The following is a 24,594-nucleotide window of genomic DNA, read 5'->3' on the forward strand; positions in this document are numbered from 1 at the left end:
ATGGCAAGGGCTTGAAGAGAGTTCGGCCTTTGACAGAAGGAAGAGGAAAAATTCTCTAGCAGTATCAATGTCTTATATGTGCCTTATACTGAGTTCTTATGTCTTATGTCCAGGGGGTAGATTTTGTGGGGCTGGCAGAGAGCCCAACCACGATTTGAAAGCTGTAGGTTGAGACAGAGCAAGAAACAAATGTCATTTTCAGAAAAGGAATTGGAAATAAAGAACTTAAAATTGATGACAGAATTTTGCAAAAGCCTCGGTGGTAGAGCATGGGTGGCAGAGAGAGCTGGGAGATTGGGTTAGAGCAGTAACGCACCAAGGTGTATGGAGAAAAGAACCTAAATGCGTTGGAAGACCCAGGAGACTTGGACTTCTGGGGGAACCTAGAAGGTCTCTGTATGCAGGAAAATGAAGTCACCTCTGATTCCCCTAAAGCAAGAAACACTCTGGTTCTTCTCCATGCCTTCCAAAGAGTCACATTAGAAGGGGAGTTTCACTGAGTGAACCAGTGAGTAAGTGCATGGCCCTCATAAAAGACAGAGGAAGACTAGTACTGTGAGAGAGGGGTGGAGGGAGAAATTCACTAGCAGATCAGATGGCAGGAAACTTTTCACAAAGATGTAGAAGAGCAGAGTGGAAAGACCAGAATCTGGAGTCAAAAGACAGTCCCTTAGGTCTTTGGGAAAGTCATGTCGTCTGACTACATATCACTGGCCTCATCTGTAAAGTGGACCTTTCCTCCTCAGGAGAGTCCTGGTTACCCCTTTGCGACTCCTGTACAGCTCACTAGGAGGTTGTGTACAGCTATACATGTGTAAGAGTGGCAATAAAGAGAGGAGAGGTACAGTGTGCGCCACATCCCTCTACCCGCGTGCCTTTGCCTGTTGTCAATATCTACTCCTAACTACATAAAAGACTGCTATTAAAACATTCATCCTTTCAGTTTTGAAAGATGTTCCATATTATGCATAATGTGTTAAAATAATAACAGGCAACCCCACAGAGAGCATTCTGGAACAGCAAGCAAGAGTAACCCCGATGAGGAGCTAGGGTCCAAGACAGGCCAAATGGGGTTACCCCAGGATGTGTGACAACAGGGAACATCATAGCCGTGCAAGCTGGTTGGCCGTAGGAAAAGTTACCACAAGAGCCTGAGAAAGAAGGAATCAGAGCCATCCATTCCCTCATGTGCCCAGGATCAGGGCAGCTGTGTACAAGTTGGAGGGATGATGTTTTCCTTCCACTTGCCCATGTTCTGAGTGAGAACTTTGGCCCAGTTTTAGAAGTCATCTGAGCCTCGATAAGCAGGGGCGGGGCTTCCAGGGGCAGGAGTCTCAGAGCTCTATAAAGCCCAATGGGGCCCAGCTGGGCAACTCTCCCAAGGGCTGTGAACTGTTGGCTTTGTGCTCATTCCTTTGGAAATGCAACGGCTGTTGACTTCAGTGAAGCGGGTCTTGCAAGTGAAGACAGCAATGCAGGAAGTCTTCGTCTCACCTGCTAGCCATCTTCCCACAGCCCACCAAAGGTGAGTCATATTCGCAGGGACTGTGAGAAGTGTCATAGAACCAGTAAAAGATAGGTAGATAGAAATCCTGCCATAAGGAAAAGCTCTCTAGAATCCCAGTGAAAAGTTGGCGAGGCTTGTGCGCAGCCTTAGATGAGCAAGTTAACCTGTTAGGGTCTCAGTTACCTCCTCTCTACACAGACAGTCCCTCTCAGCTAGAATTCCAGGATCCCAAATCTCTGATACCTGCTGTTCATCGACGGTGATATCCTTCACTGCCCCAGAGGCATGAAACAGTGGAAATATCGGTTCCAGGGCCCCCAGCGTTCTTCTTTCCACCACCATTCCCCCCTTTACCTCCAGCTCCTGCCGAGACCCGTAGCACTCTGTGCCAACCGCAGTGTTAGTCAAACCAGCTGCTTCAAATCACTGCAGCAAGATTCCAAATGGCCTGGGGTCAGAAGCCTGTTTCTCTGCCCTCTGATTTTGTGAAAGGGGGGAATGGGATGTTAATACAAGAGTATATGTCTGTGTGTGATGTGTTGTGCACAGAAGCACACATGCATGCCTTGTATTTGTAAGCACTCCCCAGCTTGGCCCATGTGCTTGGATCCTCCCAACACCGATGGTAATAGCTGTAGCTAAGGCCTTCAATATCCGAACCATGCGCTGTACCCTGAAACTAGCCACTTCTCCCACTTCCACACTGCACTCTATGACGACTTAGAAAAATGACTTTGACTCAGTGTCTTCCCTTGCCTGGGATCCAGACCTGGCTGCATGAATGTGTGGAGTAGGGGATGACGCTCCTTAGCCTTCTTATTTTCTTCCTCACTCTCTGCCATTGTTCATACCCTCCTTCACCCTCTTTAGACAGGCCAAATGTCCCAGCTCAGCATTTGACTTGTTCTTGCATCTGAGAGGAAGGGACTGACATGGGTTTGCTTGTTTCAGTAAGTAACAGTGGGCTGCCCAGCAAGAGACAAACCTCAGAACTCATCCAACCTGCCCCTCCTTCAGGCATCCTTGGTTCACACATTTCCCTTTTTCCAGCTCATCCTGTTTTCTGTGGTTTGAAAGAGTATTAAGGATCTTTCCTATGAGTCTCTCTTTCTCTGTATATCTGTCTCCTCTTCTGCAACCTGCCTCGGCTCTCAATCCAACCCAAGAACTGCTCCCGTTGCAGCTTATGCTTCCCTGCAGGTTAACAAAGAGTGGTGCCCTCCGGTTGGTGGTCCCCACCTGCTTTTCTCATGTGCTGTGTCCCTAATCACCTTCACTCTCCACTCTACCAGGTGCCCTTACTTGCTCAGTCATCTCCCACTGTGACCACCGCCTCCTCCACCCCTCTCTAGTTCTTTATCAGCAGAAGTTCCGCTCATCCATCAAAGTCAGTCTCAAATGTAGCCTCTTCCATGAAGATTTTTCTGAGCCTACCAACCGCAGGAAATCTTGCTTCCTCCAAACTCCGGTGTGATTTTGCCTATATCCCTCTTGAGGTCCTTATCACATTCTGCCTCCTAGCTGGGGTATGCATGTATGTGCCCATTTATTACTCCCATTGGTCAAGGAAGTCCTTAGAACTTTAACCTCCTCTTTTCTTTGTCAACTCTCTCCACCTCGGTAGCCTATCACTAGCATGGTGCCTGACATGTAATGGTGAATTTTGAAACAGAAGGAGGAGAATTGGAATAAAGAAAGAAAAGCTTAATGCATATTCTTAAACCAAGCAACCTCAGAACAAAACCAATTTTAGATTAAATAAAGTTTCCTAGAGAAAATATACAGATAAGAAGAGCACTCTTAACTTCAGTGGTCTGATCTTTCTGGAAGCCTCTACATGCTAACTCTTCTTCAAGGCTCTGGAACCCTTTTCCAGAAATAGCCCCCTATTAAGACAGTTTCAAAAGTTAACAGGTGGCTGATTCTTGGAACCTCTCCTTGAAAGCTTAGAATTCTAACTGGAAAGAGAGGAAAGGAGAGAGAATGAGAATGCAGAATGAGAATGAGAAGACAGAATGATAATGAGGCTGAGGGGAAAGCCAACCAAGTGCAGGACCTCTGCTGGCTAACCATTAGCTCCGACATACTGGGTAAGATTCTCCACAAATATTTGAGAGTACAAACTCCAATTATTTGGGGAACACCAAATAAATAGGGCAGATAACTAAATTCCAAACCTCTCTTATCAGATATGGGTGAACATTTATACTTTGCCTCATTGTCTTATGATCTTGTGATACACTTTACCTCAGCGACCTTTCTGATGGGAGAACTGGGATTTACCAGAAGTCCAGAATCCTCAGGGTGACTGACAGACACACTCAATCTGAGCTACAGTTCCTGTGGCATAGAGCTAAATGCGTAAGCCTGTGGAACCATCCTGTCACTCACAATGGTCAGGAATTCTATAGCTAGGTATGAGTCAAAGGACTCTGGTGGCACTCACAAGTGCTTTGGTGGCCCCAAGGTGGTGAAAGGACAGGATATTTCTAACACATGAGTAACCATGAAGGTACTCTGAGCGCAACACTTCACCAATGCTTGCCTTGATTTTTTTCACCATCTGCAAAATGAAGAGTATCAGTAAAGTAACCAGATTTCAGGTATTTTCATGTGGGAACAGTTGGAGGTGGACCTGGTGATTTCTGTACTTACAGCTGGATGGAGAAACTCCAGATTTTCACCAGGGGTATTGGGAGTCAGGTATTAGAAGAGAGGTGGGTAGGTCCAGGAAAGAAACAAATTATCTTTTCCCTCTTCCACTTACCCCTTCCCCATTTTCTCTGTGCTGCCATGTAGAATTGTTATGTCTTCTATATTCTCACAGCCTTTGCTTGTTATACTATGTATTTAGCTCTTGAACATCTGCCTGTTCCATTAGACTATGCTCTCTTGGTGGCCACAAAGGATGCCTTCTTCTCTACTGTGCATCTGGAACCCACCACTGTGTTGGATGTGCTCCATAAATATTCAGAGGCCCAATCAGAAAAGGCAGAGAGGATGGACTCAAGCAGGAAGCTTCCTTAAAAAGTAGAAAAACAATAGGTGTGTTCTTGTGTAGTAAGAAGAAAAAAGGAGAAAAGGGGTGATGAGAGGGACACTTTATTATTTTTTTTGAAAGGGGTACTTTAAAACTGAATGAGATTTTTCAAGTTATGTCCTATGAGGTTTATAACATGTGTAGAAGTAAACCACATAACAGTAATAGCTCAAAGGGATGGAAAGGATAAAGGGAGTTAAAGTATGGTTTTTCACTGTTCAGAAAACAGTAGAAGTATTAATGTAAGTTAGATCACAATAAACCAAGCATGCATATTGTAATCTCTGAGATCATTACTAAAAGAAAAAGAGGAGATAAAATAGAATAATAAATACTTGTTTAATCCAAAAGAATGCAGGAAAGAAGAAATAAACAAAGGACATGTGAGACAGATGGAAATAAAGAGTGAGACGGTAGATTTAATCCCATCTATATTAGTCATTACAATAAATATAATTGGACTAGTTACTCCAATTAAAGCACCAATACTGTAAGACTTGTTAAAAAACAAAAAAGACTCAACTATGTGCTGTTTAGAAGAGATATGTGTTAAATATAAAGACCCTGAGAGATTAAAAGTATAAAAGGACAACAAAAGATACATTATGCAAACAGTAATAATAATAATAATAAAAACTAAGGCAGCTTTCTTAATATCAGGAAAAGTAGATTTTGTGACAGGACTATCACAAAGATGAATTAAAGAGGGACATTTAATAAGGTTAAAAGTGCTAATTCAACAGAAAGATAACCACCCCACATTTACATTCATCTGATAATATAGCTTCAAAATATACGAAAAATGAATGAGATTATTGCTGTATTGTATTTTGAGGAGACTGGCTGGAGACCATTAATAGGGTTTTGATTGTTATCTCCATTACAGGTTTTCAACCATCCCTGCTGTTCCCTTGGCCAAAACAGATACTTGGCCAAAGGATGTGGGCATCCTTGCCCTGGAGGTCTATTTCCCAGCCCAGTATGTGGACCAAACAGACCTGGAGAAGTTTAACAATGTGGAAGCAGGGAGGTACACGGTGGGCTTGGGCCAAACCCATATGGGCTTCTGCTCAGTCCAGGAGGACATCAACTCCCTGTGCCTGACGGTGGTGCAGCGGCTGATGGAGCGCACACAGCTCCCATGGGACTCTGTGGGACGGCTGGAAGTGGGCACTGAGACCATCATTGACAAGTCCAAGGCTGTAAAAACAGTGCTCATGGAGCTCTTCCAGGATTCGGGGAACACTGACATTGAGGGCATAGATACCACCAATGCCTGCTACGGTGGCACTGCCTCCCTCTTCAATGCTGCCAACTGGATAGAGTCCAGCTCCTGGGATGGTATGTGCTTCCCAAAACCTTATGTAAGAAAGGAACTGGGTTAGAGGCTGAATCCTCAGTTTTGTTTCTCCATTTCCCCAGCGGTTTCATCAGGGAGGAAAGGACAACTTACACAGCTATTCTTATCATCAACAACCACAATGATGATTACTGCTTAGACTTGTGTAACTGTATACTGTTAACTAGGTAGCATGGGCACATGATTCATTTAGTCCTTCCAACAGCCTAGAAAGTGGGTGTTATGCCTGATTTACACATGAGAAAATGGGGGATCTGATATCTTACACAGTGTTTGGCAGGGGTGAGACGCCAAACCAAATCCAATATATTCCTATTTCTCATAAGGTTCTCCTAAGCCTCTGAGAGAGAGTTAAACAAATTTAGGTATTAAGGGGAAAACATGCTGGTAGGAGGAGACCCAAAGAATCACAGGATAAAAAAACAAAACAAAACAAAAAAGAATCACAGGATAGACTATTACACAGAGTATTTATTCTCCTACTCCCTTGCCTACTTGCTAGGAAATTGCTTTTTGCTTAACATATAAATAAATAAAAATTGTTATTTGCTTAACAAATAAATAAATAAAAAGATCTTATTTATTTATTTATTTATTTATTTTAAGGGCAGAGGAGTAGAGGGCAAGGGATAAGCAGACTCTGTGCTGAGCATGCAGCCTGATGCTGGGCTTGATCTCACAATTCTGAGATCATGACCTGAGCTGAAATCAAGAGTCAGACCACTTAACCCACTGAGCCACCTGGGCACCCCATGTTTTTTGCTTAATATATTAACATTATCTTGTTTCTTACTTACATCTTCTCTGGATGTTATACTGGAGGAAGAACCCCCTGTTGTGATAGCAAGAAAAGATCCAAGGGAAACAGTACAAGTTGAGAGTTCAAAATCTAGCTCTGTTGATAACTGCTGACAAGTCCCTTAACCACTTTGAGCCTCATAGTTCTTATTAGGCAACCTAATAATTTGTATATTTTTTACCAGCAGGGCTGGTAAAAGGACTGTACAAGAGATCCACAGAGATCATCTGGGCCGTCAAGGCACTTAGTATGCTAAGTGGAAACTGGAATTTAAACTGTAGATAATTAATAATTAACATTATTTAATTATAATTAATAATTATAATAATAAATACAATAAATATATATTTATAATATATAAATAAATATAATTAACAAATTTATATATTTTTATATATTTATAAATAAATAAATTTATAAATAAATATAAATAAATATATATTTATATATTATATATAAAATAATATATATTTATAATAATATATAATAAATAATAATAATTAACATTAATTATAAAATCTTAATGTTGGCAGAAACCTTGGAGATTATCTAATTCAATATTCTTTATTTCAAAGAGAAGCCATGAAAAGTTGGACAGTTTGCTGTGCAGTGCAATTCCACACACCTGTTCAGTATTTTTTTTTAAAGGGGGCTCCACACACAGTGTGGAGCCCAATGAGGGGCCAGAATTCAGGATCCTGAGACAGAGACCTGAGCTGAGATCAAGAGTCAGATGCTCAACCAACTGAGCCACCCACATACTCCAATTCATTCAGTATTGTTTTGGAATGCCTTGAATAGCCCCACCATCAACAGTTCCATTGATTTGGGATGTTCTAGTCTCTACATCATCAAATCTGTTCTTAGAGCATTTTTCCTATTTGGTAACCCCTACTGCCATCACCACCAATATTTCCAACCATGCAATTAGTTGGGCAGTAGAAATGAAGGGCAAGAGATAGTCACCAGCCTTTAACCAAAAATCAGAACCTTGTTTGGGAACATCATCAGCTTTAATTATGTCAGTTCCAATGAGTAGATTCTGCTGAGTGGCAGGGTATTCCTTCTTTAACAGGATGTCTTGGTCAGAGGGAGAAAAAAATAAACTATTGCGATGTGATTCATTAGTCTGTACCAAAACAAAAAGCATATTTAAGCTTGAACCTAATGGCAACCACCAAGACCAAGCAAAGCCAGTGTAGATGGGATGTCTGCTTTGATCTGACCAACCATCCAGCTGGGATTTCTCGGATGAGCAAAGGTGGTTTTGGGACTCACCAGGAAGTTCCAAATCACCCCATAGAGACAGCAGGTTTTGAGGAAAGGAAAAAGTGGCACAGCCTCAGATTGTCCAGAAGACTTCACTTTTCTTGTCTTTTTTTTTTTTTTTTTAGTAAAAGTAACTGAAATGTATAGTTGAAATAAATACATATACACAAATGAGTGTAAAGCAAAGAAAAAGTTCTCTTTTGACCCCCCATTACCACTTTCCAGAATTTCACACTAATGGTTTCTATGTATTCTTCCAGAATTTTTCTTTGTTCTTGCAAGTATGCACATATATAGCTATTCAGTTTTGGTTTTTAACATTGTACATATTTTTCCTCACCTCCATGATGTCTTAGAGGTCATTCCATACCAATATATATAAAGTCTATCTCATCTTTTAAAAGCCTTACAATATTTTTTGATGAATATGCCAAAGTTTATTTAATTAGTTCCATGTTGATGGATATTTAGGTTTTGTATATTTTTTGCAATTATAAAAAAATGTTTTAATGAACATTGCATAATAGCTTTACATGTTTGTGGTAATATGTTGTAAGAATAGATTCCTAGAAAAGGAATTGCCAGATATGTTGATATAAAAGTTTGATAGAATGTGCCAAATTAGGGCACCTGCATGGCTCAGTTAGTTGTGTCTGCCTTTGGCTCAGGTAGTGATCCCAGCATCCTGGGATGGAGCCCCACATTGGGAACACCTGCTCAGCAGGGAATCTACTTCTCCCTCTGTCCCTCCCTGATTGCTCATGCTTGAGCTCTCTCTCTCTTTCTCAAATAAATAAATAAAAATCTTTAAAAAAAGAATGTGCCAAATTGTCCCTCAAGATGTTGTACTAAAGTATATCCCTACAATAAGTATTGTTAAGCTTTCTAATCTTTGTCAATTTAATATGAAAAAATAAGGATTTGCCCTTTTTTCATTATAAAAAAGCTTCAGTATTTTTTAGGATGTTCATTGGCCATTTTCCCATTACATACTTTGGGTTTTTTTTATGAGACTTTTATAAATGAAGGAAAATAGCTTTTTGTTGGTTGTAACTATTGTAAATACTTCCCCAGTTTGTCTGAGTTTGTTTCTGTAAAAAGTTTGAATTTTTAGATAGTCAAATTTGCTAATCTTTTCTTTAACAGCTTCTAAATACTTTTCTATAGTATATATAGTTTCCAAACTATATATATATACTATATATATAGTATATATATGTATACTTTTCTATAGTTTCTATTGTTTCCAAACTATATATAGATAGATAGATTTCATATCTATCTATATATATATATATATATATACAACAATATTTTTTGTTGGAGTTGGAGTTGTTACAATATTTAAAAGAAGGTTCTTGAGTTTCAGTGAATTTGTGTTGGAATCCTGACTCTGAATCCTTATCATACCATCATACCATCTATTAGCTGGGTGGCTTGGGCCAAGTGACTTAAGATCTTTGGGCCTCCATTTTTTTTGTCCATAAAGAGAGAATAACTGTGCCTGATATATAGGTTGATCATGAGGGAAAGGATTTTTACTTTGTTCACTGGTCTATCTTCAGTACCTAAAATTGTGCCTGGCTCACAGGAAGCACTCTGTCTACTCGAGGTTTCGGTTGTGATCTCAAGTAGAGATAATTACTTCTTGTCTCTCATTACAGGTCGCTATGCAATGGTGGTCTGCGGAGACATTGCTGTCTATCCCAGTGGTAACGCTCGCCCCACAGGTGGGGCTGGAGCTGTGGCTATGCTGGTTGGGCCCAAGGCCCCTCTGGCTCTTGAGAGAGGTCTGTGGTAAACTGTGGAAATGTGGTACCAAGAGACTGTGCACAGCTAATGCATAGCTCCCGATCCCAAGTTGGCATACCCCCTACATAGGGCTGAAGTGTGGATTTGAGGATGACATCACATGCCTTCAGAAGGCTGGACTGGGGAGCAAAGAGCAGGGAGGAAGGGAACAGAGGGATCATCAAGGTTTCCTCTTCTGCACCATCACATATTGGGATCATGATGCATAGAATGAGTAACATTGTTGCTGCAGACCAGGACCTTTAAGGTGCTAGACTGGCAATTGAAGATGAAAGAAGATAATTGGGTATAAGGAGAAAGGTTCTCCTTTGAGACTTTTGGCATCTATTCCAGATTTTGTTAAAGCCATAAAGGTATGGAAAGGGAAATAATAGGTCTCATTTATATAAAAGCAACCATCTATTAGATTCCCTTTGAACGTGGGAGGGATGTTGAGTGGTCTCAGGCAGAGAAAAACCAGGGAAATGTTAGTAGATGTCTCCTTATCCTCTCTGTTCCATGGGGACTGCATCATACAGTCCTGAATCCCCCTGCGTGCCTTGCCAGGGCTTAGAGGAACCCACATGGAGAACGTTTACGACTTCTACAAACCAGATGCGGCTACAGAGTACCCAATAGTGGATGGGAAGCTCTCCATCCAGTGCTACCTACGGGCCTTGGACAGATGCTACACATTATATCGTCAAAAAATCCAGAACCAGTGGAAACAAGGTATGGAGGAGAGCAGAAAGTGGGGACTCTATTACTAGGGGACAAAGAGTTGGTCCTAAAAGCTTAAGACAAGGTTTCTTCTCTCCTTCAAAAATGATCTCAAGAGCATGGCTTCATGTCCCCTTCCTCTTACATCCTTCCATGGGTCTATGCTAAAAAAAGTCCATCTAGAAGCTTCCAATTCAAGTATGAAGCTGCCTCTTGAGCTGAATGCAAGAGATTAAACAATCTAGGACCAAAGCCACCAGTAGGAAACCAGTGACTGTCAGCTACCTGGGGAGGTACTGTGGTGAGTCACTGTAACCACATCCTACTGGGGCTAAGATTTGTTTCTGTTGAAGTCAGGAGTGATTTAACTCACCATTTGTAGTTTGCTGCCTTTTAAAGCCTGGCCGATGTTGAGAAATCTTATCTCTATTTTCAGAATAGTTAAGTGTTCCTGATTTTTCTTTGGATGATAATGTTACAAGTTAATTTTATTTTCACCTTTAGTTTCTGAGTTCTCCCGCTAAGAAAATATGTGCTGCTTTCATAATCAGAAAGGAAATAAACTTTCTTTTAAAAGTTCAGAGCACTCTAAAAAAATCAAAGGGTTCTTATTATGACCAGAAGGGCATCTGTGACAGGCAGTTTTCAGTGTGGAAAAAGGCATATGTGGAAGTGTCAGAGCATGGATGCTTTAGGGAGGGACCTGAGGAGCCACTTCTTGCCCCTTTCCACTGCTCTGAGAGGGCTGCCAGCCACCACGGCTGGCCTCTACAGGTAGCCAGTGGACTTGGACTTCCCTACCTTCCATCCACTGTAAACTTGCTCTTGGCTAACTGCTCTCACCAGCTCTGTATTCTTTCAGCATTCTCATTTTGCTCCCTAACCTTATGTGGAATTTGATGGTTGCTGCTTTGGCCCTCAGCTCTAAGAGACAGTCTGGGATGTCTATAGAGTCAGAAACATCAGAACCTAAATCCAAAGCCAGCCATTTTCAAGCTGAGTAAACTTGGACACATGACCTAGCTTCATATTTTAGAGACTCTGTTTCCTCCTCTGAAAAACAGAGAAAGTAACACAACACTAGTTTGATTTGGAGGAATTATCTGTCATAAAGGTTGGCAATAGTAGACAGGAAGAAAATGCTTGTTTGTTTAGCTTCTTTCTTCATAAGTAGAGTGCTTAGTGAAATGCTTGTAAAGTGAATGAACAACTTACATGTGTTTGCTGAAGGTTCCCTGGGACGCCTCAAGTCCCTCGGAACACTTCAGTCTTGGACTGTAGGTCTAAGTGGCTCATTGGCCATGGCATATCCTTGTTTTCACACTTCCTCTTCCAGCTGGCATCAATCGGGCTTTCACTCTTGATGACTTACAGTTCATGATCTTTCACACGCCCTTCTGCAAGATGGTCCAGAAATCCCTGGCTCGCCTGATGTTCAATGACTTCTTGTCAGCCAGCAGCGACACGCAGACCAACCTCTATAAGGGTCTTGAGGCCTTCAGGTGGGTCCTCTTCGGGGAACCCTGGAGGTTCTTGAGGGCTGGGGAAGGAGAAGGTTTCCTTACTCCTTGAGTCACCAGCCAACCGTGGGGGTGAGAAAAGGACAATCTTCCAACACAATAGAAAGGACACCAAGTTCATACATGACCTACTGGGTTATGGTCTACATGGGGTCCCCCCACCTTTTATCTCAGGGAACACGGGGAGTTTGCCAGCACCTCTAGATCAAGTGGCTGGCTATCAGAAGCTTCAGAGAATAAGAAAAAAGGGAAATGGAGTGTGGCTAAAACATTCAGTCAGCAAACATTTTATGAACATCAACTATATGTCAGGCTTCATACTCAACTCTAGGGACACCAAAATAAATATGACTCCGTGATATCCCAGTCTGTATAGACAGAAATACCTAGAAGTAAATAATCGCAATACAGGATGGCAACTTGGGAGCATCAAGTCTCATTCTCACTTGCCATTGTTGAATTAATGTCTTGCCTGTTGCCTTAATTTCCCCCATCTATGAAACAGAGATAGTCCAGCTCCTCCCCCCTTAGAAGAATACTGTTTATTGAGGAATTACTCTAAGACATTAAGAATAGAAGAATCTTTAATACACAGTTCCCAATGGGAAGAAAATATTCCCTTTTGGCATGGTACCTGTTTAGTTCAAGTTTTGGGGTATTCTACCAACATCTGCCCCCATTACTAATTACTACTAACCCTGCCACTACCTAAAACACCAAAGTGAGCACAAACGCTATTACGAGACCTGCCCCGTGAAAGAAAATTCTAATATATGCCAAAGATAATAGCTTAACATCTTTAACACATGGAAGTCTCATCAATAACAGACACTCTAATAGGAAAACAAGCTAAAGATATGCCCCAGAAATTTCCTCAAAGAAGAAATGCACATTATCCCATTTGCAAATATGCTTGCCCATTAGTAAAAAAATTTAAAGAAGCGACCATTTTTCTTACATAGCCTTTTTTTTCCCCTAAAGATTATTTATTTATTTATTTGACAGCCAGAGATCACAAGTAGGCAGAGAGACAGGCAGAGAGAGGAAGGGAAGCAGGCTCCCTGCTGAGCAGAGAGCCTGATGCGGGGCTCAATCCCAGGACCCTGGTATCATGACCTGAGCCGAAGGCAGAGGCTTTAACCCACTGAGCCACCAGGCGCCCCTTACATAGCCTTTTTAAAGATCTGAATACTCAGAATTGAGGAGGCTCTAAGAAAATGGACAACAGTGGATGTGTGAATTGACACAAGGACTTTGGGAAGGAGTAGGAAAACACAGAGCAAAAGCCTTAAAGACGTGCACACTTTTTGGTTCAGCAACTCCATGTGTAAGAGGGAAGAGGCAGAGTTTTAACTGGTGAGGACAGGATGGGGAGATTGGTAGAAAATTAATTAGGGAAGCATGTCGAATGGAATATATAGCATGATTTTATTTTCTGGTTAACCTCTGAGGGCAGGGATAGATTCCACAAAAACAACTGACCTAAGGGCTCTCTCTGAATGGTACGACTGTTAGTGACATTGGTTTTTTGTTTTGTTTTGTTTTTTTGTTTTTTGTGCTGGTCTGTATTTCCAAATATTCTGTAAAAAATAAACAAACATACAAACAAAACAAAACAAAACATGTGCCTAAAAGTCTGTCCAGGAGCTCTTACTTTTCCCCCTTGCTGCCTCCCTCCCCTTCTGTGGTCTCTCACCTGGCCCATGCCTCTGCTTGCCTCCCAGGGGGCTAGCGCTGGAAGAAACCTACACCAACAAGGACATGGATAAGGCACTTCAAAAGGCTTCCCTGGACATGTTCAACAAGAAGACCAAGGCCTCCCTTTACCTCTCCACTCACAATGGGAATACGTACACCTCATCCCTGTATGGGTGTCTGGCCTCTCTTCTGTCCCAGTGAGTACTACCCCCAACCCCATGGTCAAGGTCAGAGGGCTCAACCAAATTTGGTTCCTCTTCCGGTTCAGAAATTCTTAAGGAAGGAAAGATAATGAAAGAAACTTCTTTCAAAGGGACATGTGTAGGCAGCTCTACTATCAGAATTAAGTAATGGTCTCCAAAGTGACGATGTATGACATCAAGGAATGTGTAAGGTGTGCTTGGATGCAGCAAGCACGTAACAGAACTTCGATGCATAGTTTTAGCTCATCCATTTGAAATCTCTGGCCTTAGTAAAGCACAGTGGTTAAGAGAGTCTAGCTTTAGAACCCACAGCTGGGGTTTCAATACCACTTATTAGCTTTGATCTTGGAAAAACGCTTCATCTCTATGTGCTTCACTTTCCCCATCTATAAAACATATGCACTAATAATACGTCCCTCCTAGCATTTTGATGAGCGCTCAGTGGGTAAAGGAACTAAAACACTAGAGCTCAGCAAGTGCTCAGATACTGGTTGTTATTTCTATTGATACTCTATTTTCTGGGGTTTATAGGAAATACTTGTACTATAGTACCTGCACATAACATAGGAGATAGATATACATGAACTCAATCAAACGATTACTGATGAGGATACAACTGCTGAAACATTACCAGAGAACATGGGAGCCTTGAAGTGGTCTGACCTCCAAACACCAGAGTTCACTGAATTCATCTTGTCCCCATATGTGACAAGAAGCTCCAAATTCTGTTATGCTCAATGGGTCTTCTGTATCTTGGATTTTAGCCACTCTCCTCCTGGCAAGTTTTCTTCTTTCTGGGTCTATCCCCAGGGTCTTCCAAAAGCCCCTCTTTGTGCAGGGTGCCTGGAGCCCATTTCTACTTGCAAGAGGTTGACTAGATTGGGGCGATAGGTTGGTAGCTTATTTGAAGGGCAGAATAATGCCAACGTGCTTCTTGGATTTTGCTTTCTTTCCCTAAAGGTACTCTGCCCAAGACCTGGCAGGCTCTAGGATTGGGGCCTTTTCTTATGGCTCTGGTTTGGCAGCAAGTTTTTTTTCATTTCGAGTGTCCAAGGACGCTACTCCAGGTGAGTCCTGTCTTTTTATTAGGCCCTGCTGGTGTGATTCATCTGGTCAAAGAAACCACTCTCTTCCTCCCCACTACTGAGGCTCCCATCTGGGCAGAATTATGTTGTGATTAAGAACAGAGGAACTCCAAGAAGGGATTTAAGCAATGGAGTAAGTTTATCTCATTTATGGAGTTGAAGCATTTGGCAGGCTATGACTTGGAACTAGATTGAAGAGAAACGAAGGCGGAAGTGGGAAACCAGTCAGATTGTTCCAGCAAACAGTTCAGGCAGGAGGTAATTCATGGCTGTTTGGTTGCAATTAGTTCAAGGGAAGTTTATGGATTTGAAATTTTCAGTAAATATATGTTGATTATTTTCTGTGAGATATAATTGCGGGTGTGTACCTAAACACCCTGCGGGACATTCCTTGACTAAAAGAGTGTGTCTGCCAGTAGGTTTCGCTAACATTATGTTTGATGACCTTTATCATTTCTCGACATTCCAAGCTACACACAACACTGTCCTCCAGGGTTGGAGCCCCCACAGAACCTGGCTCTCTATTAAACTCATGATTGGCAGCAGTGACGATGACAGTGAAGCAGATATAACGATTTTGCCTTTGTTTCCCAGGATCCCCCCTGGAGAAGTTGGTGTCTAGTATGTCGGACCTTCCAAAACGCCTCGCCTCCCGGAAGCGTATGTCTCCTCAGGAATTCACAGAAATAATGGACCAAAGAGAACAATTCTACCATAAGGGTAAGAAAAAGGATGAGAAGAGAGGAGATGGCAATTTTCTAAGATTCCATGCTGGTGGCAGAGAGCCGGGGATTTACCCGAAGTCTGGACTACAGTGAGCCAGGGCGAAGATGTCTATACAATATGATTGGGAGAAAATCTGTCAGGCCCAAAGGGGCAAGAATTGGGTGGGAAAGCAGGAGGCCGAGTGGAGAAGAAGTGGGCAGTAGCATGCAGCTTCCCAGGATAGATCGTAGCTAACCGCTCAAAACAGGATCCTGGAAAACGCAGTCCCAAGGACTTCTGGCAGGTGGTCTTTAAAACTGCTCTCTATGCAACCGTTGAAGTAGACGGACTTTGGAGCTAGATATTCAAACCTAAACCGACCTGTGATCCCCGGTAGCTCTTGGGGAAATCATTGATTTTTCTCAGTTGTCTTATTTCTAAAATCATACCAACTTTGCAAGACTGCCACGCAGATTAAATGAGTTAATGTACATTAAAAAGTTCTATTATCGACAGATATTACTGTCTCTGTGCACCTGCCCCCCTTACCCTACCAAACATAAAAACAAAATATTGCCCAATGGGGCACCTGGGTGCCTCAGTCAGTTAAGCATCTGCCTTTGACTCAGGTCATGATCTCAGAGACCTGGGATCGAGCCCCGCATCATGCTCCCTGCTCAGCAGGGAACCCACTTCTCCTTCTCCCTCTCCCCTGCTTGTGCTCTCTCTCTCTCTCTCTCTCTCGAATAAATAAAATCTTAAAAAAAAAAATATTGCCCAGAAAAGCAACAAAGGAAAAGGAGACAAAATGACAGTTATGACTGGAGAGACCAGATGGTGGTTTTAATACCAAAACAAAGCATATTTTCTCAAGCAAGACTTCAGACACGTGGCTTGCAATGGGATCTGAAAGGGAGACAGAATACATGGAACTGGGAATGTTCCAGAAAACCTAGGCCTAGTAGTCATCCATCTTCTCTGGAACAGGGACATCTTAGGTCAAAGAGGAAAAACAATTAAAGTAAAAATAGGACTTCTGAGATGAACTTTGTTGAACAAAGAACAGAAATAGGACAGTGAATCAGAGCCAGAGAACTTAGGGCTAAGAAAGAAGTGTCTATTAGAAGACAGGAAGCTCTGAGGTATACATACCTCAAGGCAGGTATCCCTGGCAAGAGAGCGTGGTGAGGATTTCAAGAGAGGAAGGTCATATTTACTGTAGGAACACGTCATACTCCTACAGTAAAATTGCTCATAACTGAGGCTTATGTACTAGATCCAAGATGACTGCCTCTGGTTCTTGGGCTGGTCCAGAGGTCTGCTGGGGCTGGGACAGGTGGCCAGCCTCGCAGCCAGAAGAGCTTCATGGTGAAGGCATCCCTGGCACTCTTTCCTCCTCCCAGCCTCATGTATCCCTCAGTAAGTATTGCTTCTCCTCATGCCACAGTGAATTTCTCACCACCTGGCGACACGAGCAGTCTTTTCCCCGGCACGTGGTACCTGGAGCGAGTAGATGAGCTGCATCGTCGCAAGTATGCCCGGCGACCAGTCTAAAAGTGGTGAGCGACATTCTGTAGGGTTGGTGATATCAAGTTTGTCCTCTGGGTAACAGATTCAGTTCCAATAGTGTAACCAGGCCAGACAAGGTCTATAGCTCGGAAATGATCGGGGGTGGGGAGTTTGTACCATGAGGACCACCCAGAACCGGTGGGGCTCTTTGCCCTGGAAAGACAAAAGCTGGGGGAGGGGCACATTTTAAACTCTGGAATGCAGGGAAAAGTCAACTTGTTTACCTGATCTGCTCAGGATCAGAAGCTCCCCTAGAAATGTGATAGAAACCAAAGTGGCATCTGTTAGGGAAATCTTCAGAACCCATTCCTCAAAAGGGGTAAGGTAGGAACAAAGATGAGTGACTTCAGAAAAGGTTCCTACATATTCATGAAGAAACACAGTGTTGGGGATTCTGTTGGGGCCAGAAGCCTTGGGAGGAGGGAGCCTCACCTGGGTAAAAGCAGTGAGGTTTGGAAAATCAGTGGATGGGGGGATTGGAGGTGGAAGGAAAGAAGGGTTTCTTAAAAGAGGACTGCCTGAAGGGGAGATGGAAGACCTGTTGGGATACTTGTTAAAGGAGAATCAAGTATTTAGAAGGAGAATCTTGGGGGTGTCTGGGTGACTCAGTGGTTTAAGTGTCTGCCGTCAGCTCAGGTCATGATCTTGGAGTCCTGGAATCAAGTCCCATGTCAGGTTCCTTGTTCCGGCAGGGTGCCTGCTTCTCCTTCTCCCTCAGCCACTCCCTCTGTTTGTGCTCTCTCTCTCTCTCTCTCTCTGTCAAATAAATAAATAAAATCTTTAAAAAAAAAAAAAAAGGTGGGGAGAAGGGTTAGAATCATATAGTTCATGGACCCAGACATCTACCTTCAGTTTATCTTCCAAGTTGCTAAAACAAGTAGAATGGAGGTGTGAGAAGCCATTTCTTCAACAACCCATAAATCTCAACAAATACAGTCCCCAAATACTCCCTTTATATGTGTGTGTGTGTGTTTATTGTTTCCCTTCTCTGGTAGGTGAAGGGTAGAAGAAGTTTTGCCGAGGGCGGGATACGGAGCTGGGGAGGAGGAGGAAGTCCACAGGTAAAGGAGATACATAGACAAAGCAAGAAAACCACGGAGTAGACGGGATGCCCTTGGTTCGGTGCCCATGGCCTCCTCTAATGTGATGTTAAGTGCTCAGCAGGGTGGACAAGGGGCCTGACCGGCCGGGGCTGCAGATGTTGTCGGACTCCAAGCTCAGTATCCAGGGCTACAGACTTGGACACGGCCCCTAAGTCATATGTGTGCCTGCTGGCTTGTAATAGGATTCTTAAGGGCAAGTCAGTGGCGAAGAGGGGGCAATTAGATGTGTCAATGGCTAGTTCAGTCATCAGAAGGAGAGAGAGAAAAATTTGGGATTTTCAAGGGCAAGTTTCTAAATCAGGCTCCCTCCCTCTCATGGTCCTCAAGCATCGTACCTCTGAGGAGGAAAGTTGGGACTCTGGTCCTTGTCTCATGCTGATGGCTCACACAAGCAAGGACCTCACAACAATGAAATTTTAAGCGAATGAAAGATTTTCTGTCAGTGTGCCACTCTGTGGAGGTGTCTCTTCACCATCCAGCTTGTCCAGCCCTCTCTTCCATTAGGTAGAATGTGTCACAGGGTCCCTGCCCCTCTCCCTTGGCTCCTGTGGCGTTGGACACAGGTGGCTCAGGTGTCCAGGCATGGAGCTGGGCCGGCAGCAGAGCCCCCCAGACCTCATGATGCAGGCAGGAGATGCCTTGGCATTGTCTTACCTCAGACAAGACACAGATACTGGGAGCAAGGCCGGAGGGATGCCTGGGATGAGGCTCACACTGAATGTCCTTCTTTTGTCTCTTTAATTTCTACAGACCGCGGTTCCTGGAAAATCTACAGTAGCAGAGTTTGTGCTCATGGATCCTACTTTTAAAAGCCCACTCTTAGATGGAAATGAATTAGATTGGACACCATAGTCCCCAGAAGCAGCAGCCTTGGAGAGTGAAGGGCTGTCCTTAGCAATCTTTTCTGCCTTTCTCTGGGCTAATGGTGGCACAGGGGTCTTCCGTGGAAGAAGGAATGCGAAGAAAGCCTAGCCCAGAAACCTTGCCCTCTGGAACTGGGGAAAAAATCCAGATAACTTTGCCTGTCATGTTCCCTTGTGGCCATTATTATCATTACTAGATTTCTGTGCTGTTGTATCTTTTCTCATTTCTTAAGTTTTTCCATCAGTTTCTAGATGTTGCAGCTGGTACTAAGCCCATACAACACAATGCAAAAGTTAGAGAAGGAGGCAGTCCCTCACTGCATTGTTTGGAAAAACCAGGGCTCAAAACAGGCACCAGCTGACATGCCGAGGAGACTGCCGGACACCCCGGCTCTGAGGGTCCCACTCTCCGTGACCCCCACCTGCCCCCACCACTGAGTGCTCACCTCACACACCCCGTCCCCATTCCATTCCATTATCCAAGAAGCACAGGAGAACAAAGGTGGGGACATACAGCCTCTGCGCCCAGCTTCCTTCCCTGATCTAAAGACGCCACCTGTAGACCGGGCCAGAAATGCCCTCAAGGGCGGCTGCAGCTCCTTGCCCAAGCCTTGCCAGTGTTCTCTGGGCAAATACACACCAAGCAGAGGTTAATGCGGCATGCTCTTGACTCCTCCAGCCAAAAAAAAAAATTGCATTTTGATACCTAGCAGGGAATTCTTCTGCTAGAGATTGATTTGTCTCCCTTGAGTTAGGCCACTGCTTTTTCCAGGACCCTCTTATAAAGTAGCAAGGGTCCATGGCAGTGGGCATTGAGCTGGGGAGGGGGTCTGGGAGGGGGAGGAAGGATACCAGGTCTTTTAAAAAGCTTCCTCGGCTGCCCCGTTTTGTAGAAGAGAAGCTGGCTTCCTTTGGTGGGAAACAGGGCTGGCTAGGAGGGGGGTTGCCAGAGACAAGGGGGCACGGGGCAGAAGGGAATGAGATGCTGAGCCCGCCCACTTCACAGCCGGCCCAAGGCTGTTCACATCCCCACACGCACCAGAAAATCCAAGATAAACCCGATTTGAGTTCAGAACTCAGGAGGAGTTCAGCTGACTTCCCCAGCCCTCTCTCCAGGTGCGTGCTGAACTCCTCCTGTTCCCCCAACTGCCCCTCTCTGCCAGCCGTAGCTCCTCCCCTGCGAGCTGCCTGGAGGCCCTTAGTCTAGATGACAGTCCCACAAGACAGCATATGCCTTCCCTAAGATCAATGGCGTGGCGTCGGAGTCACGGGCCAAAGCCCCTACTCACGATAAAAGTCTCTGGGCCTTGCCGTCTATCCCTACGGAGCTCAGTGGGGGGCCTTAGCAACCAGGCCCTTCATGTCACCCGGTGCCTCCACTCAGGAGTCCTTTGGACACGATGTGGGAGTGAGAATAAGATCTGACAATGAGGATGTCAGGCTGCTGACCGGTGGAACGGATGCTGCCCGTGCCCCAGGCACACCAGGTGATTATCAGCCCTGGTTCAACTCCAGGCACTCAGGACGCCATCGGTCATTGCCTCCACCCCGCAGACTGAGATTCCTGGCCGCTTCTTCGCCAGCTTTGGTACTGAGCCCTGGGCCTTCCGATGGCAGTTCTGGGAGCACTTCAGTGAAATGGATGCCTGCTGGCTGCTGAACAAAGCCCTCCCCTCCATGTAAGGTCAACACAGGAGGGAAGGATTTCCAGTCGTCCTGTCCCGTGCTCACCCTTGGGTCTGCTCCTACCATTTGATTCCTTGTCCAGATAACACTGGCAGGCAAAGACTCTCCCTGCAAGGGCGTCCGGGTGGGTCAGTCGTTAAGCGTCTGCCTTGAGCCAGGTCATGATCTCAGGGTCCTGGGATAGAGCCCCACATCAGGCTCCCTGCTCAGCAGGGAGTCTGCTTCTCCCTCTGCTCCTCACGCCACTCGTGCTCTCTCTCTCTCAAATAAATAAAGTGTTTAAAAAAAAAATGTCCCTGCAGAGGCAAGAAATCGCCCTGGCTGACTTGGGGCTGGGAAGAGGAGGAAGGGATCACCAGCTAAAGGCACTGAGCCACGAGAGAGTGTATCACATGTCCTATTAAACCGGACGTGAAGAATGGCCAGCCCACCATTTCTGTCACAGCTCTGCTTCCTAGCCGAGGTACGTGGAATGACACGGCACTCTAAAGTGAGGTAGGGCGGCAATGTCACAGACCACAGAGCAACACCAAGGAAACGCCCCCCCCCCCCCCCACCGTGGGGCGCCAGCTGGATTGGGAGAATCTTGCCCTTTTCAATCTGGGAGTTATGTGGACAGCCACGGGACAGGAGGGATGCAAGTTAACTGTCCCAGGCCTGCCCGTGCCACCCAGGGCTAGGAGGCTGTTTGGAGATGCTCAAGTAATTTGAGCCCCCAGAACTGGTTCTGACCACCTCTGAGCCCCAAGTATGCTGTGTCCAGGGAATTTCGGAAAACAAGGCCAAGAGATTGAATATTGAGCTCAAATTTTAACAGATTTTCTAACTCCATCAGTCAGCCTGTTTTTCTAGGATCAGTGGCCTCAAGAGAAGGTCTCCTTAGTGCGAGGGGCTCAATGAGAGACTGAGGGAGACGTGCTGTCCATCTTCAAAGGGATGAAACGTTTTAATCCCTTTGTCACTGGAGCTCTGAGGCACCCCATCCCTCTTACAGATGAGAAAACAAAGGTGTAGGAGAAGTAAATATTCTTTGAAGGCCACCCTCCCCCCCTCCAGGTCTGCTACAGCCAGGCCAGAACAAAGAGGCCAAAGTGGTGGGTTTGCACCCGCCGTGTCCATCAGCTGCCTTGGTCCAACCTTCTCCGTCCAGTCGGGAGCCTCAAAAGCAGATGCCATTCAGCCCAAGATGGGGATGGATCATCCCCTACTAATGGGGGGGGAGACCCTTAAAAGCTGACGTCCTTAGGTTCAGGAGTGCTATTCTGCTGTGTTTCAGAAAAATCACTTTTTTTTAATGTCAAGTAATATACCTGTCCAACCTATACTGAGCTGGCTTTGTGAGATAGGCAAATATTCTCATGCTTCATACCTTAATGCACTTTCTCTCCCTTATGAAACCCTCCCAACATCTCAGACACCACCCTCTGCTCAAATCACTCCCCTGGACTCAACAGAATTCACACCCACCCCACCACACCCAGGGGCCTCCGTGTGCTGTCCCTCCCAGCGAACGGAGACTTCGCTGGGAATGGTCTGGGCTTTAACCCTCCTCTGGGACAATTAACCCAGCCCATCGTCTGGCATGAAGGGCTGTGCCTCTTTGCTGATACATTTATTAACATGCGTGTACACCCCCAGAAGGAAGGGATCCGAAACACCACAGGAATCGGAGATACTGAGTTGTGTTCCCATAAAGATGCCTCTGAACAACCTGAGACAGGCAAGAGAGAGATCCCTCTTCTGAGCACACACCTAAGCGTGCTCTTTGCCCACCCCCATCTCCCCCCACATCCCCAACCCTCCTGCCAGGGAACCTGCTGCAACAGCCCACGGCTGCCCTCTGGTGGATCTGCAGGGTAATAACAGAGAGACGCAGGGACATTTGGGGCAGGCTCTTTATTAGGTGGTTATTGCTGCATTATGGAGGTCAGCCAAGGTCTGCAGAGTAAGCAGCTGTCGGCCTCAGGAATGTGGATCTTCTCTGTTGATCACAGTGGGCAGGTTTCTTCAGAAAAGCTCCCCAAAGCTTAGAAGTGGAACTGGAAAGCCTCAGTCACATGCTGCTTCCATGTTTCCAGGCTGGGCAGCAGGGAGGAGATGCCCATGACGTGCCAGGTCTCCCCATCTGACACCACCGAGGTCTGGTAGGACAGCAGCTGCACGCCTGCTTCTGCCAGGAGGCCTGGAAGTAGAGAAGAAAACTGCTGGTTGGCACAGGGCACGGGGGAAGGAGAAGCAAGAGGCTGGGAGCGGGGCTGGAAGCCTTGGACCCCTGTGAGCAAATTTGCAATGAGGGGTGGGGAGTGATGGTCTCAGAATCAGAGAGCAAAGAGATGGAACAAGAGGGCACCTGCCCAGCCTGTTCACTATGCAGAGACTCTGTAGGAACACCCTGACCATCAGGTCAGCAGGGAAGGAATGATCCAGCCACAAACTGCTTAGAGTTACAGCAATCTCCTGACTCGCCGGTCATCAGTTTCATCCAGACCAAGAGCGAAGGAGCAAAGCAGGGGACAGTTCCTCTGGTCAACTGGCAAGGATGGTGAAATTAGGGCTTTTGAGGTCTGTGGACACATTCTTCCACACCTGGAAGTGCTCCAAAATGCCCAGGGCCCCAGAGCCAGGGTCCTGGGGCAGGTCCACGATGTCCGCGGACTGCTGGAGTGGACGCCCTGACGTGGCAGTCAGGCTGGCCCCCAGGGCCTGCGGTCGGAAGCAGGAAACCTGCACTCAAAGGCTCAGAGTTCCTGGGACACAGCCCTGCAGGCAGGTCTGCACTGTGAGCTTCACGATGGTGAGCAGGACGATTAACAGGGGCTCTGGGGTTCTACCCCTGCCACGTGGCTCTGCTACCTCTGAACTCTGTATCCCCTTCCCAGATGTTCTGGAAACTGACTTGACAGACCCTCTGTATGCTGCAGATCCAGAAATACCCTGAGAGACGGAGCTAAAGGAGGCCAAGGCCCATGGAGTCCAATCCCAGGAGAGAAACCCTCTGTCACACACACCCACACATGCACACACACTTGCCCCCGCTTCAAGGATGCAGGCAAGCCCCACAGAGCCCTCCTCACCGATCATGGTGGGTAGCATCACAGGGTTAGACGGCTGGGCCCGGAACAGGAGCAGGGGCAGACCCCTGCGGAGAGGCACTTCCGGTCTGAAGACGGCTCCGTTGAGCGCCTGCAGCACAGGCGTGGTGCCCTGGACCAAGCCCACAGCCTGGTAGGGAGCACCTGCCAGGGCCACGGTCAAGAGGCCTTCCCCAGAGCCCTGCTCCCCTGGCCCCGCAGGGTTGTGGGAGGTGGTGACCTGCAGGGAGAAGAAAAGGAGCCACGGTCAGTCCTCCCAGCTGTATGGCACCCACCCTCTGCATCCACCCAGCAGCCAAGTGGTAGGGCTGCAGCTGGGCCAACATGCTCAGCAATTCAGGGCCAGAAAAGAGGGCAAATGGGCCAAGCCTGGTGGTCCTGAGCATTAGCTTCCTGGGACAGTGCATTGCCTCCCTCAAGGGAAGGCCAGGAGGGATCTGCCAGGTACAGGTGAAGGCTGGGAGCTGGGAAGGAGGTGGAAAGGAGGCAGGCCTGTCCCAGAGGCCGACACAGCCGGGCCCCTCCACCTCACTGCTTCCTGAACAGAGTCAGTGGCCTAGTGGAGGGGGGGAGTAGAGGAGGGG

The 24,594-nt window shown here is 45.7% G+C and overlaps 2 protein-coding genes across 2 annotated transcripts in view; one reads left to right on the plus strand and one right to left on the minus strand.

The window, feature by feature from the left end:
• The first annotated feature begins 1,367 nt into the window (after nucleotides 1-1,367).
• Nucleotides 1,368-19,430, plus strand: HMGCS2 (3-hydroxy-3-methylglutaryl-CoA synthase 2). The gene is made up of 10 exons (XM_080800236.1): nucleotides 1,368-1,525; nucleotides 5,434-5,888; nucleotides 9,640-9,765; nucleotides 10,334-10,498; nucleotides 11,823-11,988; nucleotides 13,731-13,901; nucleotides 14,868-14,974; nucleotides 15,587-15,712; nucleotides 17,145-17,256; nucleotides 19,120-19,430. The coding sequence occupies exons 1-9, from the start codon at nucleotides 1,422-1,424 to the stop codon at nucleotides 17,249-17,251; spliced, it is 1,527 nt and encodes a 508-aa protein (XP_080656362.1). The 5' UTR covers nucleotides 1,368-1,421; the 3' UTR covers nucleotides 17,252-17,256; nucleotides 19,120-19,430.
• Nucleotides 19,431-22,795: 3,365 nt separating this feature from the next.
• The window catches only part of PHGDH (phosphoglycerate dehydrogenase), a 31,116-nt gene continuing 29,317 nt past the window's right edge, over nucleotides 22,796-24,594 (minus strand). The window contains exons 11-12 of the mRNA XM_080802207.1: nucleotides 23,993-24,230; nucleotides 22,796-23,100 (exon numbers count right to left, since the gene is read on the minus strand). Of these exons, the coding sequence (XP_080658333.1) occupies nucleotides 22,946-23,100; nucleotides 23,993-24,230 (393 nt within the window). The 3' untranslated portion in view covers nucleotides 22,796-22,945. The remainder of the gene's footprint in view (nucleotides 23,101-23,992; nucleotides 24,231-24,594) is intronic.

This window comes from Martes martes, assembly GCF_963455335.1.
Source record: "Martes martes genome assembly, chromosome: 4".
In the NCBI taxonomy this organism is placed as follows: Eukaryota; Metazoa; Chordata; class Mammalia; order Carnivora; family Mustelidae; genus Martes; species Martes martes.

Coding starts and splice junctions, on each gene's coding strand:
- HMGCS2 (XM_080800236.1), top strand. CDS start 1,422: ATGCAACGGCTGTTGACTTCAGTGAAGCGGGTCTTGCAAGTGAAGACA. Junction 1,526..5,433: donor CTTCCCACAGCCCACCAAAG/GTGAGTCATATT, acceptor TCTCCATTACAG/GTTTTCAACCATCCCTGCTG. Junction 14,975..15,586: donor GTCCAAGGACGCTACTCCAG/GTGAGTCCTGTC, acceptor TTTGTTTCCCAG/GATCCCCCCTGGAGAAGTTG.